This window comes from Salmo salar, chromosome 01 (assembly GCF_965601325.2).
Source record: "Salmo salar chromosome 01, fSalSal1, whole genome shotgun sequence".
Taxonomy (NCBI): domain Eukaryota; kingdom Metazoa; phylum Chordata; class Actinopteri; order Salmoniformes; family Salmonidae; genus Salmo; species Salmo salar.
Window position 1 is genome coordinate 53,510,886 of NC_138291.1, and position 18,019 is coordinate 53,528,904.

General features: G+C 44.1%; 2 protein-coding genes across 7 annotated transcripts in view; one reads left to right on the forward strand and one right to left on the reverse strand.

The window, feature by feature from the left end:
* The window catches only part of dennd10 (DENN domain containing 10), a 40,639-nt gene that overhangs the window by 15,462 nt on the left and 7,158 nt on the right, over positions 1–18,019 (forward strand). The gene's annotated exons all lie outside the window — the stretch shown is intronic.
* On the reverse strand, positions 1,353–17,782 carry LOC106604689 (eukaryotic translation initiation factor 3 subunit A). Of its 6 annotated transcripts, none has more exons than XM_014199636.3 (23): positions 17,604–17,782; positions 15,522–15,712; positions 15,280–15,416; positions 14,834–14,997; positions 14,114–14,313; positions 13,739–13,947; positions 12,995–13,166; positions 12,545–12,649; positions 12,266–12,364; positions 11,606–11,722; positions 11,221–11,406; positions 10,542–10,889; positions 8,841–8,945; positions 8,601–8,714; positions 8,273–8,395; positions 5,851–6,004; positions 5,357–5,556; positions 3,622–3,710; positions 3,503–3,520; positions 2,946–3,385; positions 2,561–2,702; positions 2,201–2,388; positions 1,353–1,904 (listed from the first exon to the last, which is right to left on the reverse strand). In XM_014199636.3, the coding sequence occupies exons 1-23, from the start codon at positions 17,650–17,652 to the stop codon at positions 1,693–1,695; spliced, it is 3,762 nt and encodes a 1,253-aa protein (XP_014055111.1). In that variant the 5' UTR covers positions 17,653–17,782; the 3' UTR covers positions 1,353–1,692. The 6 variants fall into 6 exon arrangements, with proteins under 6 accessions (XP_014055111.1, XP_014055102.1, XP_014055089.1 ...); XM_014199627.3 differs by having other exon boundaries at positions 2,549–2,702; XM_014199614.3 differs by having other exon boundaries at positions 2,561–2,723.

Below are 18,019 nucleotides of genomic sequence, written 5' to 3' on the forward strand. Positions count from 1 at the left end.
AAGTCCCTGTGATAAGGTTAGCGATAAACTGAAATCCAAACTGAACAGAACTACACTCTTCTACCATTGTCTTAAATATATTTAATGGTCTCGTTGCAAAAGCTAAATTGTCGCAAGTGAACTTTTATTTATTTATTTTATTTCACCTTTATTTAACCCGGGTAGCAAAGATTATAGCAAACACCACTGAAACTGAATTGGTGCTCGCTAGCTTTGCAAATTCAGCTATTGTTGGAAGCCAGCCAATATGAAACAAACTATTAAAATTACAAAAGGTTGCAGCATATGTTGTGTAAATGGTGAACTCATACAGCTGTCAACTCTTGTCATTTTAATCCGTTTCACATTTGCTAGATACCTTTTAGATCGAAGCCCAAATAGAATGATAGAAGATGATAGAAGCCCATCTCCTACTGTAAATAACCTACACACTGTGTGTGTGTGTAGCCAGCCAGCCAGGTAGAAAAATAAAGACCGACATCTGAGTATTTTTCAATACACCAAAACGCATAGTAAGAACCCTAGTAGCCTAATATCTCAAAGACTAGTTGATAAAATGTTCATAAGAAAGAAATGAAATTCTAATGGAAATGTTTCACAATGATGTCATTAGGCAGAGCAGGCAACAGATGGCACAGAGACAGCAGAGTTGGGGACAGATATGCAGGGACAGACTGGCAGAGACAGGGAGTCTCAGGTAAGTTTGTTGAGTCTTTGTTTGGCAACATTATGAAAGGTTCTCAATTTTTTTGACTTGTAAAATAGGAACATAATTGGAAAATGCCATGGATACCCCCACTCTCAACTTAAACTGGTGACTGAACTAAGATTTGTTAAAGGCAATGGTATTGCTGTTGTGATTAGTTGTGTAGTTTTGGGTATCGGTAGTTAGGAGTACGGCAAACACCTTATTTCTTTGGTTCCTCAATATACATTTACCATATTACAATGTAGGCTATGTGTTACAGCACTACTTTTGGTGTCCCCCTCAGGAATTGCTCTTGAGAAAATTTCATGTAATTGTCCCCTCCAAAGTTGATATCAGATTTTCGCCCCTGTGTATGCATACGGGTGTGGCTGAAATAGTCCAATCCACTAATTTGAAGGGGTGTCCACATACTTTGGTATTTATAGTGCATGTAAAATGTTGTTAGGTTGAGGGTTAATGCCACATTTGATGCAGCCCAGTAAAGACCAAAAAGTTACTAAAACTTGTCTTACCAGAAAAATAACAAATCCTGCTCATCCTTCAAAAAGGACCAAGTGTAAGACAAGTTCTACAAAGTGGCTACGCTACCACAATCAGTCAGACCTTGAGCATTAACAGAGAAATTGAGTGAGCAAAGAAAATCAACTGTTGAGCAAAGTACTTTATTAATAAAGGCCGTATTTATCTATAAACATGCAACTCATTGTGTCAAATATGGTTGAATGCTTTAAGATAGAACCACACACTAGATATTAAGTGAGACTAATTGTATACTCTAAGCATGCACATCAAAATGGGAATTAACTAGTTTTTAGGTTAAGCAACCTTAATTCTAACAAAATACATACTCAATGGCAATAGAGATTGTTGATGAGATGACAAGCTTATGCCAAGGTTAAATTACTAGGAGGCTGGCAGCAATAGAGGTGTACAACAGTCCTTGTGGGGCCATTTGAAAGCAGATGCTCAGAGAGAGGGTGGACTCAGCGGCGGGCCACAGTGGTCCAGCCGTCATCGTCGGTCTCTTCGTTGGTCTTCTTGGCGCGACCAGCGTTCTCTTTGTCTTTCTCCGAGCGCCAGGAGCTCTTCTCTCCATCCGCTTCACGCTCACCCTCTCTGGGTCTGGGGGGAGCCGGACGTTCCTCTTTACGCACGTCACGCTTCTCGTCGCCGGCACGGCGCCAAGAGCCTCCTCCTGTGTGCAGAGAACCTGTCTCGTTAGGGGATTGCATCTTAACTAAGTACTGTGTTTAAAAATACATCCTCCAGACTGGAAACACTACCAGAGAACAGGGGTTACAGTAGTCTCATTTTTTCATGATTATAGGCATGTAAGAGTATTGCTGCATTAATAGGTTGATGTTTGATACCGGTCGACGCTTGCAGTGAATACAGACCTGGCTAAATGGTTTAAAACTAAACTTTACACCGACATTTAAAAACATGTGGATAGTAAGATAGGTTGCAGAGGACTGAGCAGGCTCATCTTACCTTCTTCAGGCTCTCTGCTGGGTGGGGGACGGTCACGGTCATCCCTGCGCTCAGGTCGCTCTCGACGGATAGGAGGGCGATCCTCGCGGTCAGGCTCTTCCTGACGAGCAGAGTCTCTCCAGCTTTTCTTGGGCGCCTCATCATCAGCACCCGGCCTTCTCCAAGCACCACCACCACCTCCCTCCTCCCTGAAAACAGAGGTCCCCGATTACAGCATACTTTTTTTTTTTTTAAACACCTGTAAGACTTTCACTATATGAGTAAAACCATCCATCAGTTCAGGGGCAGTCCTGATCATATAGTGTATGAGGCTTCACATCACAGTAGTGCTGTTTGTAGTCCACATACTGTGCGTCTGACCTGGGTGGGCGGCGCTCAGGGAAGCGTTCGCTCTCCTGTTTTTCCTCTCTCTCGCCCTCGTCGCCCTCCTTGCTCCCGCCACCTTCGCGGGGTGGACCCCAGCTCTCCTCGCGGGCCTTCTCCCTCTCACGCCAGCCACCACCTGAAGCAGACACCAGAGCAACTGCCCATGATCCAGCACAACGTGTAAGAAGAACTGGCAAAAGTTGCCACTACACAAACATTTACTATTAGAAGTTTATTAAATATGAATTAACATAATTATAGGAGAACAAGTATAAAGAAGCGGGCTTTCGACAACAACACACCATACTACACAAGACAAACATGCAACCACATTTAAATTATCCATATTTGGGACAGATTAAATGTGAAACATCCATACCGGGCCGGCCAGCTGGCTTCCATGGCTTGTCGTCACGAGGTCCGCCCCTTTCGTCATCTCCTCCTCTCCTGGGGCCCCAGGTGTCATCATCAGCCCCGCGTCTGGGGGCCCTGGACTCGTCCGTGCCTCTGCGGGGGCCGTCATCAAAGCCACGGCGGGGACCTCTGTCTTCGTCAAAGCCACGCCTGGGGCCATCATCGAAGCCTCTGCGGGGAGCGCGGTCCTCGTCCCCTCCCCTTCTAAGACCCCGGTCATCATCCCCAAAGGTTCTCCTTGGTGGACGGTCCTCGTCCATGCCTCTGCGCAGGGGGCGGTCGTCGTCCCCAAAGCCCCTGCGTGGGGGTCCACGGTCGTCGGCTCCACCACGGCGAGGGCCGTCTACTCCTCTCCTGGAGGGTGGCTCTCTTTCTTTGTCATCGCCGCCATCGGCTCTCCAGTCCCTAGCGAGAGAAAGGACAGAATCATTATAGGACAGGTCACTTTGACCAGTGAACACAAAGTATTTTAAACCAGGTCAAATGCTTCAAAATATGCAATCTGAATGAAATTCCACTCACTTATCTGGTACGGCGTCACTATGGAGAGTAATAGAAGATTTTTTTTGACCAGTGAACAAAATGTATTTTTAACCAGATGAAATGCTTCAAAAGTACAGTCTGAATTAAGTCCCACTCACTTATCAGGCACTGGGCGACGCCTCTCTGATTCAACCTCAGTACGCCTCCTCCATCCTCCTCCTCCCTCCTCCTTCTCAGCACCCCAGTCCTAGAGAGGAAAAGAGTGTACAACACTGAGTGACAACTTTCATTAACACACACACACACACACACACACACACAGCAAAAAAAGAAAACGTCCCTTTTTCAGGACCCTGTCTTTCAAAGATTTGTAAAAATCCAAATAACTTCAGAGGTCTTCATTGTAAAGGGTTTAAACACCGTTTCCCATGCTTGTTCAATGACCCATAAACAATTAATGAACATGCACCTGTGGAATGGTCGTTAAGACACTAACAGCTTACAGACGGTAGGCAATTAAGGTCACAGTTATGAAAACTTAGGACACCTTTCTACTGACTCAAAAACACCAAAAGAAAGATGCCCAGGGTCCCTGCTCATCTGCGTGAACGTGCCTTAGGCATGCTGCAGGGAGGCATGAGGACTGCAGATGTGGCCAGGGCAATAAATTGCAATGTCCGTACTGTGAGACGCCTAAGACAGAACTACAGGGAGGCAGGGCGGACAGCTGATCGTCCTCGCAGTGGCAGACCACGTAACATCTGCAGGATCGGTACATCCAAACATCACACCTGTGGGACAGGTACAGGATGGCAACAACAACTGCCCGAGTTACACCAGGAACGAGTTACACCAAGTTACAACAGGATTGCTCCATCAGTGCTCAGACTGTTCGCAATAGGCTGAGAGAGGCAGGACTGAGGGCTTGTAGGCCTGTTGTAAGGCAGGTCCTCACCAGACATCACCGGCAACAACGTCACCTATCCTGACATGACCCTCCAGCATGACAATGCCACCAGCCATACTGCTCGTTCTGTGCACAATTTCCTGCAAGACAGGAATGCCAGTATTCTGCCATGGCCTGCGAAGAGCCCGGATCTCAATCCCATTGAGCACGTCTGGGACCTGTTTTATCGGAGGGTGAGCTCTAGGGCCATTCCCTCCAAAAATGTCTGGGAACTTGCAGGTGCCTTGGTGGAAGAGTGGGGTAACACCTCACAGCAAGAACGGGCAAATCTGGTGCAGTCGATGAGGGGGAGATGCACTGCAGTACTTAATGCAGATGGTGGCCACACCAGATACTGACTGTTACTTTTGACCCCCTCTTTGTTCAGGGACACATTTTTCCCATTTCTGTTAGTCACAAGTCTGTGGAACTTGTTCAGTTTATGTCTCAGTTGTTGAATCTTGTTATGTTCATACAAATATTTACACATGTTAAGTTTCTTTTTTTTGCTGAGATAGATTCCCCCCCTCTTCTATATTTTATAGAACACCATATTTGCAACAGTATGATAATTTCATCTCATACCTTTACCTGATATTTTTGGGACTTCATAACTAAGTAAACAGGGAAATGGAGTACATTCATGCCCCACTTTCCACCCAAAATGTCAAGAAATGTCACTTTTTACTTTGAGATGGCTGCCTGTGGTTCTCGCTCTCAGTTCGCCGGTGAAATAGAAGTGCATTTCATTTCAAGTCGCTCTTTTGAGTGATCAATGAAGGAGAATCATCACTGAGCGAACAAAACTTAAGCGCTATATAAACCCATTTATAAATATTAGAATTATTTTAACATCCCTCTAAAGTGAGTCATCTTTGACTCAACAGAAAGTGAGCTGTGAGAAAGTGCTCTGGAGGAGATGTGGGCAGGAATGTGTAGTAGGCTACCTTAGCTTCTCCTCTGGGTTTCTCTTCAGACCTAGCAGGGGCCCTCATCTCTTCCTCCCTGCGGCGCTCACGCTCCTCGATCTCCTGCTGCCGGGCTCGCTGCTTCCTCTCCTGCTCCTCAAGTTTGCGCAGGCGCTCCTGGTACTCCGCCTCCTCTGCCTCACGTGCTTCCTGCTCGATGCGCTCACGCTCCTCGCGCTCTGCGACACCACATGGGATAACACGTCGATTCAGACAACAGGACACTGAGGACTATGGGGGGCAACCGTCACATGGGACACACAGATGAACAAACACCAACACACTTGGACCCGAAATCTGTGTGCAGAACCTAAGTTTTTGCAGATATCTTCCATTGACATCAATTAAGTTACTATTACCTTTAAGAGAAACTCAGAGTCGACAAGATCTAAGATAACTTGACATCCATACTATATACACCCATACTATACACAGCAAGTCTTCTCTGGGCCTGAGGTGTAACTCGGATGTACCTTTCTTGAGCTGCTCCTCGTGGATGCGCTGGGCCTCCTCCTCCTTCTGGCGGTAGAAGGTGTTGCGACGGTCCTCCTTGCGCTGGATCTTCCTCTCCTCTAGACGCTTCTTCCTCTCCTCCACCAGGCGCTCCTGGAACTGTTTCAGTTTTTCCTTGGATGGTAACAAGAACAAAAATATTGAGGTGTATTCTTAATAAAACAAATATATCTTACTGAAGTGGATTCTTAATAAAGGAAATGTAAAAAAATAAGTCACTCCATTGACAATGAACACTTTTCTGGTTATTCCTCCTTTCTTTGTAGCAATTGATAAGCTCTTTAAAGTAAATATTCACCCATGTTGAATGTTATATTGTTTTCGTGCGTCGCTGAGTGATGTTCTATCCATTCCCTGGGCCAATTCATGTTAATCTGAGATATTGCCGTTCAAGCAGGCAGAAATTCAGCCGGTTATGACGTAGCACTGAGATAAAGCCGCTCTCACTACACTGGAAGTTAATAGGACTTTTAGATTGCCAAAACCTTCCATCATACATGTCAGATGTCATAACGTGGTAGGTTGTCTTCTCTCGAATGAGCCATAGACCATATATTCCTACCTCAAGAAATGTGGAATTGAACATGGGGTCTAACAGTGTTCACACCTTTCAGACAATTTCTGTGAACTCAGTGCGCTTTGCTTAATTTTTTGGTGTGCGGTGTGAACACTCCAAAAAGGAACTCAGACGCCTCAAAAGAGGCCCCCAACAGAAACCATCTCGAGAGGTGGTCTGAGTTTGGTTCGCTTGAATTCCGCGGTCCGGTTCCTTTTTTTAGGGCGATGTGAAAACTAAGCTCCCCAGGTTTGCTCGTTATTAATCCCGCGCCACACACTAGACTATTGCAACACTGTTTCCCCTGCCATAGGCCCTCACATTGGTGCCACAAAAGAGAGAAAATGCTGTGCAGGTTCACAGAAAAAAAAAAACGTGTGCCGTTTTTGGATATTGATTAGCGATTTATCAAGGATGCACAGAAATTCCAAAATACTCTGTGTGGAGTTTAGTTCAGATTATTTGTTTGCGATGTGCTCTATAGGCCAAGAGAGCTTCATAAACTGTTTATTCAATAGTGGGGTTTGAATAGCGTGAGATGACAACATATTTGGTAAGAAAACATAAGAGTACAAAATATATTCTAGCTCTTAAAGGGGCAGTAGCCTACATTGGGTGTACAATTTTCAATTACAACGTTATTTAATCTGCAGTTATTAATTCTGTTACCAATATGTACATGTTAATAGTATCTTCTGATTGCATTTAGTTAAAAGGTGAGCCATAACTGTAATCTATTAGCTTCCAAAATGTAAGTAGGTATATGGTAGATCTAGCTGTCCGTTAACACATTTGGATGGAATGGTTCGTCCTGCACTTTGTAAAAACCCACAGTGCATTGAGTGAATGTTGGGAAAAAAATCTTGGTTCCTTTCTAAACATAGCAATGTGAATGCAAAGAGGACTCACACCACAAAATAGGTGAAGTGAACAGGCAAACGAGTTGTGTCCTCAAAGGCAAGGGCAGCGTGAATACAAAGAGAACTGAGATATTTTGCTTTTATTTTTACCACAGAGTTCACTTTAAAAGAGGACTGAGATTGGTTCTTTTAAAGAGGACTATATGTGAAAACACCTTAACACATTTCTCCTATTTGTAACTCGTCATGCAATGGACTGACCAGTGACAAATAGGAGAAATGTGTTAGGGTGTTTCCACATATAGTCTATTGCGATTGTCAGACTCCACTCTGAGGCATATTGATCTAAAGGTTAAACATGGTGAGATTGTAGACTCTTAAATTGATAGTGCAGTTTGTTTAGGCGATATTACAGCTAACTAGCTACTTCACATGCTAATATTGACTTTAGTATTATTGTGTAGCTATGTTAGCTAGCCCGCCCATATATAGAGCACTGCATTGTGGGTTTTGTAGTCGACTTGAGCTGCATCAGAATTCCACATGTTGCTACCAACCTTATTATAATGACAAAATGAAAAAAAAATTCACAAGAAATATTGTTCAGTGTTATGGAACACTTGAAATGACAGGAATGAGTGGTTTTGGGTGGATTTTTCCTTTAATGCCATTGCCAATGGGCTTCTAGAATCGGTGGTTTCATGCCAATTTTAATTAAGCAATAAGGCGCCTTGGGGTTTGTGGTATATGGCCAATATACCATGGCTAAGAGCTGTTCTTATGCGCAATGCCTGGATACAGCTCTTAGCCGTGGTATATTGGCCATATACCACAAACCCCGAGGCGCCATATTGCTATTATGAACTGGTTACAAATGTATTTAGAACAGTAAACAGTTATTTGTCATACCCGTGGTATAATCAGCATCCAGGAGCCAAACTACCCGGTTTTAAAAATGGCATTTACCTCGTAGATGAAGCTTCGAGCGTCTGTTATTTTGCCCACAAAATTCTCCTTGTCCTCCATCATTCTGGACATCCTTTGCTTGTGCTCCAAGGCCCTCTCACGTTCCACCTTCATGTTGCTGATCTACAACACAAAACAGATGGACCATAATCATTGACCATTGTGTAACGACAATAAAAATGTAAAAAAATGTAATCACGAAAAACAGAGACCAGTCAGCCTGACAGTTTTCCATCGCTAGAGCGTTCAGTTCGTGCCTGCCTTCTACAATGGCTTTGTGAATGTTCAACACAAAAGGCATAGACGCTAAATAAATATATCGTCTTACCCTCTCCTCCTCTTGGAGCTCCCATAACTCCATGTCCTTGACACGCTGCTCCTCATAGGCCTTCTTGATCAAGGGGATCTCCTCCAGACGTTTGGCCCTCTCAAAGTAGTCAATCTGCAAGGACCCACGAAACATTGAGTGAGTCATTTTTCCCCTAGTGGAGGTCTTTATGCATCACCTGTTTGACAGGCAAGACCAAAAACAAGGAATATACATTTGCTGAACTGTAAATGTCTTCACCTTTTTCTCCTGGTTCTTCAGGCGGTCCTGAAGCTCTCTCTTCTCCTTCTCAAGCTGCTCCACCTGTTTGGACATGATGAAGTCAGGGTCCAGGTCCTCAAGGTCCTGTGCAAAAGGAGGTTAACAGTTAGTTAATTCCACCATTGTAGAGCCACACTTCATTTCCAAAACTCATTCTAGATATAGGTTAATATTCCGGACTCCGACATTGCTTGTTCTAACATGCCTTAAATTTCTTATTCTTATTTTGACTTTTGGATTATGTATGTATTGTATTGCTAGATATTGTTGCAATTTGAGCTAGAAATATACGCATTTCGTTGACCTGCAATAACAAGGGAGGTTAAAATTGTATACGTGATCAATAAACTTTCTATACTGAACAAAAATAAATGCAACAATTTCAAAGATTTTACTGAGTAACAGTTCATAACGAAATCAGTCAATTGTAATCTATTCATTAGGCCCTTATCTATGGATTTCACATGACTGGGAATACAGCTATGTATCCGTTGGTCACAGATACCTTTTATAAAAAAGGTAGGGGCGTGGATCAGAAAACCAGTCAGTATTTGGTGTGACCACCATTTGCCTCATGCAGCGTGACACATCTCTTTCACAGAGTTGACCAGGCTATTGGTTGTGGCCTGTGGAATGTTGTCCCACTCCTCTTTAATGGCTGTGAAAAGTTGCTGGATATTGGCGAGAACTGGAAGACACTGTCGTACACGTCAACCCAGAGCATCCCAAACATGCTCAATGGGTGACATGGCTGGTGAGTACTGCAGGTCATGGAAGAACTGGGACATTTTCAGCTTCCAGGAATTGTGTACAGATCCTTGCGACATGGGGCTGTGCATTATCATGCTGAAATATGAGGTGAAGGCGGCGGATGAATGGCACGACAATGGGCCTCAGGATCTCGTCACGGTATCTCTGTGCATTCAATTTGCCATTGATAAAATGCAATTGTGTTCATTGTCCGTAGCTTGTGCCTGCCCGTACCATAACCGCACCACCACGGGGCACTCTGTTCACAACGTTGACATCAGCAAACCGCTCGCCCACACGATGCCATACACGTAGACCACGTGTATGGCTTCGTGTGGGCGAGCGGTTTGCGGTTGTGAGGACAACTGCCAAATTCTCTAAAACGACATTTGAGGAGGCTTATGGTAGAGAAGTTAACATTAAATTCTCTGGCAACAGCTCTGGTGGACATTCCTGCAGTCAGTATGCCAATTGCATGCTCCCTCAAAACATCTATGGCATCGTATTGTGTAACAAAACGATGCACATTTTAGTGGCCTTTTATTGGCCACAGCACAAGGTGTAATGATCATGACTGTTTGATCAGCTTCTTGATATACCACACCTGTCAGGTGGATTGATTATCTTGGCAAAGGAGAAATTCTCACTAATAGGGATGTAAATACATTTGGGCACAACATTTGAGAAATAAGCTTTGTGTGTCTACGGAACATTTCTGGGATCTTTGATTTCAGCACATGAAAATGGGACCAACAATTTACATGTCGAGTTTATATCATTTTTGTTCAGTGTACATTCCAGGCAAACACTTATGGTACTGATAAGGGTTTGACCCATCGATCTCAATCTGCGATCTTTTCATTTTTAACAAAGCAATATGTTGGTCGGGTGTCAGAGTGTACAGCTTAGTTGAGCTTGTGTGTGGTTTACCTCTATATCGATGTCTTTGAAGGCCTTGGCTCCCAGCTCTGTCTTCTTGATCTGCTCCAGCCGCTCGCGCACCGTCTTCTTCTTGATCTGCTCGTGCTCCTGCATGATGCGCTCCTTCTCGCGCTCCTTGGCCTCCTGGCGCAGGCGCTCCTCCTCTGCCTTGCGCACCTTCTGCAGCTCCGCCTCGCGCTGCTCCAGCTCCTCTTTCTCCCGCTGGATGTTGAGGTTCTCCAGGCGCTCCTTGCGCTCCTCGATGGTCTGCCGGCGGGCCAGGATGCGCTGGTGCTCCTTGCGGCCGTTCTTCAGGTAGGCGGTGATGGCTAGCTGGCTCTGCTCCTCGCGCTCTTTCTGGAAATGGTGGACAAGAGGGTAGAAGAGTGAGAGATGGGGAGAGGTTTGTTAGAGCGAGAATGAAGAGGAGCAATAAAGATTGTGCATGAATAGGGGTTTCACGCAGTATCAATGTGAATTGGTGGTGTGTGTGTGTGTGTATGCACGGAACAATACATATAGTATTGGCACAAAATGTTACCTTTTCAAAATGCCTTAATACCTTATAATAATTTATGGAATGCAAGCACGTTTTGATATTTTATCAGGGAGGACAGCGACGTTGTCTACTTCTTTTAGGGCTAGCAGTGCATGTACAAATGCCATCTCGACGGGAGGCTGTACTCACCAGCATGGATGCAGGCTTGATGACCTGGATTGCCTTGGCCAAGGAAGACGACATGGCTGTCAGCTGGTTCCTGATCTGGGCAGAGGGCATGTTCTGCAAGAACGGCCCCACGGGAGAGTCCTCCTTGGTGGAGTAATTCAGGTCTGAACCAAAGCTCAGGTTGCGAGTGGTGTGGTCAATTCGAACCTAGAAAAAGACATTTCAAAAGGATTTCAAGTCATTCTGTGTAACAAACAGAAGTGTGTTAATATTTTAGTTGTGGAAATATTGACTGAATAGGTATGAGAATTAAAAAAAACAATGTATTTAGGTGAAAAATCAACTTGGGTGTTTGTACAATTTTGCACAGAGAATATTATTGACAAATCCATGTCCAGTACTCTACCTGCAGATCGCAGTGTCGAGCAGCATCCACAATGGAGCGCTCCAATTGGAAGGGATCCACAAATGGAACCAGGGAGGCCAGACGGTTGAACTCAATGCTTTGATAGATCTGAGCCACCTAATATCCCATTAAAACAAAAGAGGTCAGTGATTAGTTAATAGGACCACAATGTACATACAATACATGACATGTTACACAGCATATTGTTACAATCAATGAAATCATGCATTCCACATTATAGCAGGGATGGGCAACATCCTGAGGCTTGAGGGCCACGTCAGGATATTTTTTTGGACCGTTTGTTAGTAAAAAAAAAAATGTATAATCAATGCGTGCTGTAATAAGGACAGTGATTTTAAAATACATTAGGTAGATAACATTTACATACTTTCTATCAGGTTTTATATGTTCAAATGTAATTTTATCCACTTAATTTTTTTTTTTTTTACTAAATCCACCGTGGGTGGTATTTAAATCGGCTCGCGGGCCTCCTAGTGCCCATCCCTGCACTATAGAGTTACAAGGACAACAGACATAGTTAATAATAAAGTCATATTGTATGGCATTGTATTGAATCAGTTATTGTTTGGCACATATTCGTGCCATTTAATTACAAGTGAGATTAACAGACCATTAAAGTATAAGTGAGCAATCAGTCACCTGCTGCAGCAGCCTGAGGATGGTATTACTCTGCAGGTGGGGAACATATTGCTGGAGGTCCGCCTCCTTGTCAGACTGGTCTCTCACCCAGTTCAACACCTATGAGGAAGGTCAATACCACAGATGAAGAAAAACAAATGGTAAATGAATCAGCCATGACACAAATAGTTGTAATTTCAGAGGAATTATATTTGTATGTATTTTATATCGGTTTTGGACAGTTGCAAGTCAAATTGCCCAATGTTGCGACATTGTAACTTCTCTGAATTCAAATGTTACCTTTGTTACTCTTCCGCTCAGCTTCAGTGGGTGGAAGTCCATCTCCAGCCAATTGTACAGCTCCTTCACTTCAGGTACAATGTACTGCAGCAAGTTGAACCGAACCTAAAGGGGGAAACATAACATGCACATAGCACTGAAAGACCCCTGACAAAAGGACAACTAAAAAAGAAACAGCAGTTGGTCAAACTTCCTCTGGTAAAAACCAAGTCAGACTATTTTTGGACAAGCTAACGTCATGCAAGTAAATCTCAGCAATGGAAAAACGAGTGTTTATTTGAATTGTTCATTATGTAGTAAACAAATGTATCTGTATGGGTAGTTCACAGGACTAAAACAAGTAGAATACAAAACTCCTAACACTGACATATGGGACATACTGTTACCGGCCTGCTCACAAACAGAAATCTATGGTTATTTCTAGTCTGTTCCATGCATGTGGGTACATACCATGTCATTGATGAGGCTCTGGCGGGTTGGTGGGGACTGCAGGCCCAGTAGTGTGGCCAGCCTACGGTGTTTCTCCACGATTATGCCGTCCATGTCCAACAGGCGGGCGATGTCTGTGCGTTCCGGGGTGATGGGAATGGACAGGGTGGCCAGGAGGACCCTTGTAGACATCCTGAGGGAGAGAGAGGAGAGAGGAGAGCCGTGAGCAACTGCCTGACCTGCAACCTTGTGTAACCGATGTGAAATGGCTAGTTAGTTAGCGGTGGTGCGCGCTAATAGCGTGTCAATCGGGTGACGTCACTCTGAGACCTTGAAGTAGTTGTTCCCCTTGCTCTGCAAGGGCCGTGACTTTTGTGGCGCGATGGGTAACGATGCTTCGTGGGTGTCAGTTGTTGATGTGTGCAGAGGGTCCCTGGTTCAAGCCCAGGTTGGGGCGAGGAGAGGGACGGAAGCTATACTGTTACACTTGGATCTACCCATCACCAAACATTGATGACAAAAAGCACACGAACATGAAGAGGAAGGGGGCAGTGTCCTGTAGCGTAACAAAAGGCACTGATTAGTTGCAAATGGGGCAGAGGTGTGAGGGTGACTGATCGACATGTGATTAAGGTAAGAGAGAAACCATAAGTCCGGTTGATGAACGGTCTGACCATTGTTTTTGTTGTTGTTAAGGGAATGGCCATTCAAGTAATTCTATGTGCCACACATTCCAACAGACTGGTCAGGACTGGGCTTGCATACCTCTGCATCTCTTCCTGGGTGAGGTTCTTGCGCATCTCCCTGGAAAGGTGGTAGAGGCGATGGAGGGTGCAGGCGTGGAACAGGGCGTTCCCAGACTTCCAAAACACAGTGGACACCTTGTTGTAGTAGTTGGCCATAAGTTGAGGCTTGGGGGGCTTCTTGGAAAGGGCGAAGAGACCATGGATGTCTTCCACAGCCTTGAAAGCTTCCTGTAAAAATCAAAAATCTAATTTCACCATTCATAACACATAAAATCAATGTTCATAATAAAATGTAGATAAAATTGCCTGTTGAATAAAGAAAATGGGCAATAAAAGTATTCGAGATGCGACATTAATACAACTAAACATGGCAAGCTAATCACATTTGAAATACCTGCCAGAGCTCCATGGCGATGGCACTGTCCAGCTGCACCAGGCGTGTTTCCAGGTGCATAGACTGGCTCTCAGGGTTGTTCAGGTTGATGGCTGTGCTCTGGTTGTGGTGGCGCTGGATCTGACCCAGATGCATGCGCAGATTGTCACAAAGCTTCCGGAACTCTGCCTTACGGGTGTACTGAAGGCAGAACTTGAACGCTGCGGAGTACATTAGGATAAGATTAGGATAAGGAGCAATAAATTGATTATGGTGCCAGAAAATGTGAGTAAACCTAACGCTACAGTCACAGCATATTACACTTATGCATCTCAGACTTATATTTCTAATAACAAGATTGTTAGATAATATCAAACCTACACTCAAACCGGGCACTGAAAATGTACATCAGGGGGCAGCAAAAGGCGGCACGCAAGTAATTTTTTTGGGGCCCCCCCCAAAGTTCAGTAAAAATGATTTTAGTTTTTGGTAAAAAAAAAAAAAACAATTTCAGAAATCTGTTTCTAAGTATTTCCACAAAAAAAAAAATAGAATGTCTCAATGTAAATCAGGTAGGAAATGCTATTTTCCAAAACAAATCTTTTTAGGCTTACTTGTGGTCAATTTGCCGTGTACAAATGATTATAATTATTTTCGCTTCCTGACCATCCACTGACAAATTGGGTGAATGTAGTTTCCTACCCGGATGTACATCAGGTTAAAAGTTCAGACTGTGCTCACCTTGTTGGGCAATGTCGTGGTAGAGGCGCTCCACCTTGGAGTTGTTACGCAGCAGGTCCAGGCATTGGCGGTAGGATTCCCACAGAAATTTCACCCAGGGAGTGAGCAGCAGACGGTCTGTACGATCCTGGGTGTCTTCACCACTCACAGCGCTCAGAAGTACACTAGGATCACACAAGGTAGTCAAGTCATATTTGAGCTCACAGAACTACACCGTCAACATTGCATCCCCGCGCACACGTCGCCACCATGCTAACGGTTTACAGCAGAGGTGAAGCACAATAGTTATCATGGTTACAGCTATTAAAAAGGTGGTAACAATCAATACGTTTGCGGATAGTCCAATATATCTGAAAGATAGTATCAGCCCATCACATTGGAATAAGGTTTCAATGGACCCATATCTTAAGGTTAAATGGTTCCTAGTTAAATAAAAGGTTAAATACCTCTCAGGAGTCTGGATGTTGTCAAGATCCTCAATGTCCAGGACCATCTGCTGCGACTCCCCCTTGGCCGTCTCCGTCTTCTCCTCGGCCAACTTCAGGTAGGCTCGAACCACATCCTCAAGGGATTTGATGTTCACCTACAAAACAAGAGGCTCATACTTAACTCCGGCAGGTGAGTGACTTTGTAGGATCAATAGCATCCAACGTTTACGCTTGTCCAAGAGAGGGCTTGGTGTACCGACCTGCTGGCAGATGTTCTTGTACTGGTAGAGACCCTCCTTTGCCAGGTGGCTCTTGCGCAGGTCCACGCAGAGCTCCAGGTACTTGAGCATGATGGGCTCGTGGATCTTCTGCCATGTTCGATGCTTTTTGCTCTTAATGACATCGTACAAAACATCCAAAGCTGGCTGCTTTTTGCCCACCTCCAAAAACTCTGTAAAAACATAGCACATTACATGAAAAAGGATGAAAAAGGTTCTGAAGGTGAATCAGTTGCTGCAATATAACTTTCATGCACAAGGGACACCTAATAGGTGACAAATATCTGAGTCCGGTTTCCCCGACGGCGCTGGAATTTAGGCTTACGAGTGTTTTAGCGATGCATCTTTCCTACAACAGCCGAATTTGCAACGAAAGAACATTGCTAAGAGCATCATGGAGGCACGTGTCGATACTGATAGGATCGAAAGAAAGGCAGTCCGTCGCTCAGATCAGCTTTCTCCATTCATATCCTACCTTGATCTTATAATTATTCCACAATAATGACAGATCAGCTCCTAGAAAGATATCACGTATGGCCGCAAATATTGAGACGGCTTATTCTAATGCTTACCCTATAATAAACGCACTTAATCATGATTTGGCACATCATTGCACACATTAGGCTACACATCATTAAATATATTGAGGCAGAAATTAGACAGTAGCCAAATAAAACATTGAACTAACATGAAATTGATTTCAATATCATTGAAATAACAGTACATGGGCCTATGTATCCTATACTTTAGTTAGGCTATTTATATTTGAATGCAGTCATCCCGGCTCTCATTTGAAGCATCTTTTTTAACCCTTTGCTTGTTTATAACAACTGCAGACATTGGGAACTTTGGATTCGTAGTCAACTTCGTGAAGTTATCTACATCACAGAGACAGATAAACATCTTGATTCTGTTTTGTGGACGTCTGTGTATAAAGTGACTCGGCAGGGGGGGGGAAACCAACACCTAACCACGCATTTTGCTGTTCTTCAAGTGGTTTGAGGCAGGCTTTAGATTATGAGCCTTTTTCAAGTGCAACTTTAGTAACGATGTCGAATGAGATTTAACGATGCTTCTACGAAGGTTCGTTCTAATGATGAACATAGCCTTAAGATACTTTTTGGGAAACGAGGCCCTGATAGCTGACTATATATTGCATTTTTTATGATCACATACACCGGACAGGTCCAGTGAAATGTGTTGTTTTACAGGGTCAGCAATAGTAGTACGGGACCCCTAGACTAGGGGTTACTGTCCCAACCGCTAAGCTACTAGCTGCACTTTAGCTACTATAGTAGCTATTTAGCTACACCCCAAACCAGCCATATGTTGACTAACGAGTGACAATATAAATGCAAGATTAATTAGTACAGAGAACGTTAGCTATGACAACATCATGTGACAACCGACTTCCATGGGGGGGGGGGGGGGGGGTTGGGTTGGGTTGTGCAAACCCTGCCCGGGGAACAGGGCGATGCAAAACCAACTCGCCCATTGATAGCCAATCTTAGCTGGGCCTTCTGTTTTGGTGATCCAATCTAGCTAGTTACCTAGTTAGTTATCCAATACAAGGCTAAAAACATGAACCAGCAGCAGCTCTTACCTTTCAGTTGATGTGGCGAAACCGATTATTACTGACTTCCGAGTGAGTTGGACAAGTTGATCCCCGTGTCACTAGTTAGCAGCTTAGCTAGGGGATATGCTAATACGTTAGCTAACCCTTCAAGGCTAGGACGTGCTGACGTTAATGTTAGCTAGTCAGAGTGAACAAGATGGCAGGTACTTTTCGATGCACCCGGCCTATCATCAGTAACAGACATAAATCTGATCGGTGTGACTTTAGATTTAAAGTACTCTTGCTGAATTAGCCGGGCTATACATCTTTTAACGTAATTATGGGTAGTGTTATTCAAAGGCCTAGTGACACGGGTGGCTTGAATGGGTGTACCTGTACTTACAACATGTCCCCCCGCCATGCGTAGCTAGCGAACCACGGCAAACCAATGCGAATACATAACTGGGAAGCAAGCGCGGACATCTAAGAAATTATCATATACGACTCACCATTTGCTCGTTTGAGAGCATTCTCCGGTCGTTGGAAATATGCCGGCATTTTTCTGACTTTCTCGCGGAATGAAGAGAAGGTTGGTTTGGGTGAATTTGACTAATTTCACCGGTCCATCCGCGCCAGGCATTCACCCGTTCCGACAAGCTCCTAGGAAAGGAATGAACCACGTGAACGGCCCACATCAGTGACGACAAAGGTTCCCGTATGTAACAGAACAGACGTACATCAGATAGAAAGGCCTTAAGTAAATTATTAAGAATTATTGAGAGGAAAATGTATTTTAATTTCATGTGATTTTTTTTTCTCATGACGTTGCTGTAAAGAATTAAACAAATAAATATACGTATTAATTAAATATTAATAAACATTCATTTGCTTTGCAGGCATTTGAGATGAAAACATAACCTGACAT

Bases quoted from the DNA above. Each gene is read 5' to 3' on its own strand.
- LOC106604689 (XM_014199605.3), bottom strand. From the start codon at position 17,652: ATGCCGGCATATTTCCAACGACCGGAGAATGCTCTCAAACGAGCAAAT. The intron at 13,948-14,113 runs GTATTTCAAATG...TGATTTTTACAG, and splicing joins TCGCCATGGAGCTCTGGCAG to GAAGCTTTCAAGGCTGTGGA. The intron at 6,005-8,272 runs GTAAATGCCATT...TTACCATCCAAG, and splicing joins CTCGAAGCTTCATCTACGAG to GAAAAACTGAAACAGTTCCA.